Below are 2,500 nucleotides of genomic sequence, written 5' to 3' on the forward strand. Positions count from 1 at the left end.
GGGGCAGGCCAACGTTAACGGCAGGTTAGCCATGACGCGCAGCATCGGAGACTTTGACCTGAAGAACAGTGGAGTCATCGCCCAGCCTGAGATACGCAGGGCTAACGTGAGATTACCTCTTCAGATTACCACTTCAGATTATGATTTCAGATTAGAACTTCAGATTATGATTTCAGATTAGAACTTCAGATTACTGCATGATTTCAGATTAGAATTTGAGATTACTGCATGATTTCAGATTAGAACTTCAGATTAGAATTTCAGATTAGAACTTCAGATGATGATTTCAGATTAGAGCTTCAGATTATGATTTCAGATTCCTACCTCATATCAGGCAGTGCAGGTTTAAATGACGATGTGCGTGGAGATGATCGATCTGACCCTCTCTAGGTGCAGCATCACCATGACACCTTCCTGGCCCTGACCACCGATGGAATCAACTTCCTGATGAACGACCAGGAGATCTGTGATGTCATCAACCAGTGCCACGACCCCAGCGAAGCGGCGCAGGTCATCTCACAGCAGGTAACGGCATAGAATTATAGAATAATAATATTTATAAAGCACTTTTCATACAAAAAGGTTTGTTTTGTGTACTCATGCTCCTTTTGACTCTGTAATGCGACTTTGGGTTTTTTAAAAGCGCTATACAAAATAAATTTATTATTATTATTATTAAAAGTAGCAGTGGCTACTGTCTCTGCTGGGTTTCAGTTTAAAAAAAAAAAAAAAATATTACAGAAAATAATGAACTTTTTCATTATTATTATTTACTTGTGTGTGTGTGTGTGTGCGTGCGCGTGCGTGCGTGCGTGCGTGCGTGCGTGTGTGTGTGTGTTGCAGGCGCAGCAGTACGGCTCGGAGGATAACAGCACGGTGGTGGTGGTCCCTCTGGGGGCCTGGGGCCGGCAGGAGAGCTCTCTGTCTGGATACTCCCTCAGCAGGAACCTGGCTTCTACCAGCCGCTGGGCCTGAGCACACACACACACACACACACACACACACACACACACACACACACACACTACCACACACACACACACACACACACACACACACTACCACACACACACACACACACACACACACACACTACCACACACTCACTACCAAACACACACACACACACACTACCACACACTCACTACCAAACACACACACACACACACACACACACTACCACACACACACACACACTACCACACACACACACACACACACACACACACACACACACACACACACTCACTACCACACACACACACACACACTACCACACACACACACACACACACTACCACACACACCCACACACACACTACCACACACACCCACCCACACACACACACACTACCACACACACACACACACACTACCACACACACACACACACACACACACTACCACACACACACACACACACACACACACACACACACACACTACCACACTCACACACACACACACACACACACAAACTCACTACCACACGCACACACACACACACACACACACACTACCACACACACTACCACACACACACACTACCACACAAACACACACACACACACTACCACACACACACACACACAAAACCACACAGACCGTTGACACACGCTCACGCAGACACACACACGTGCACACACACACACTCCAGACCCTCATGTATATTTGTGCTGTGGGCTCAATGTACATATGAAGTATTTATGAAGTATTTTTATCAAGTTGGCTTAAAGCTGACATTTTAAATATGTACATATCTATGTACAAAATGTACATAATGACTTAACTACATGCAATATGGTGTGATATTATTATATTATAATGCTGCTGCTGTGTCCAGATGAATTACTGAATAAACACCCCACCTGGCCTGTGTTACAGTGTACTGGGCTCGTGTGTGTGTGTGTGTGTGTGAGCGAGCGAGCGAGAGAGAGTTCACATGTGAGGCTCACAACACTTCATAAGAGCATGAACAGGAGCAGAGAGACACGCCCGCATGCGCACGCACACACACACACACGCACACGCACACACACACACTCGGTGACCCCCTCTAGACTGACTAGAAGATCTCCAGTTGAAAATATGCTCACGTGGGGCGTTCCACTCAGCCTGGGGGGGGGGGGCCTAGAATAGACCAGTCACGCACAGAGAGGGGGTCTGATGTCCTGGTCCTGAGGCCTTGAAATTCTTCATGTTCTGTAGCTTGTGACCCCAAACCGGGGATTGAACCTGGGTCACTGGCACACGGCCTGCCTTTAGACCAACAGAGCCCTGCTACACCTGCGCTGGCTTCACTAGATTTACAATAACTAAATATAGGATATAGGTCACTACAGTATCTCTCTCCAAGGTCACCTATCAACAACACAAACAATGACGCTCCTCTATTCTCAACCAATCAGTGTATGTCTCTCTCTCTCCTTCTCTCTCTCTCTCTCTCTCTCTCTCTCTCCTCCCTCCTTCTCTCCCTCTCTCCCACTCTGTTCCCCTCCCG

General features: G+C 47.1%; 1 protein-coding gene across 1 annotated transcript in view; it reads left to right on the forward strand.

The window, feature by feature from the left end:
- Positions 1-6: 6 nt before the first annotated feature.
- LOC311329196 (protein phosphatase 1K, mitochondrial-like) overlaps positions 7-2,500 on the forward strand; it is a 2,897-nt gene continuing 403 nt past the window's right edge. The window contains exons 1-3 of the mRNA XM_084463073.1: positions 7-106; positions 391-525; positions 844-2,500. The exon at positions 844-2,500 is cut by the window's right edge and continues 403 nt beyond it. Of these exons, the coding sequence (XP_084319199.1) occupies positions 32-106; positions 391-525; positions 844-975 (342 nt within the window). The 5' untranslated portion in view covers positions 7-31 and the 3' untranslated portion in view covers positions 976-2,500. The remainder of the gene's footprint in view (positions 107-390; positions 526-843) is intronic.

The sequence above is a fragment of the Borostomias antarcticus genome (assembly GCF_949987555.1).
Source record: "Borostomias antarcticus genome assembly, contig: scaffold_511, whole genome shotgun sequence".
Taxonomy (NCBI): domain Eukaryota; kingdom Metazoa; phylum Chordata; class Actinopteri; order Stomiiformes; family Stomiidae; genus Borostomias; species Borostomias antarcticus.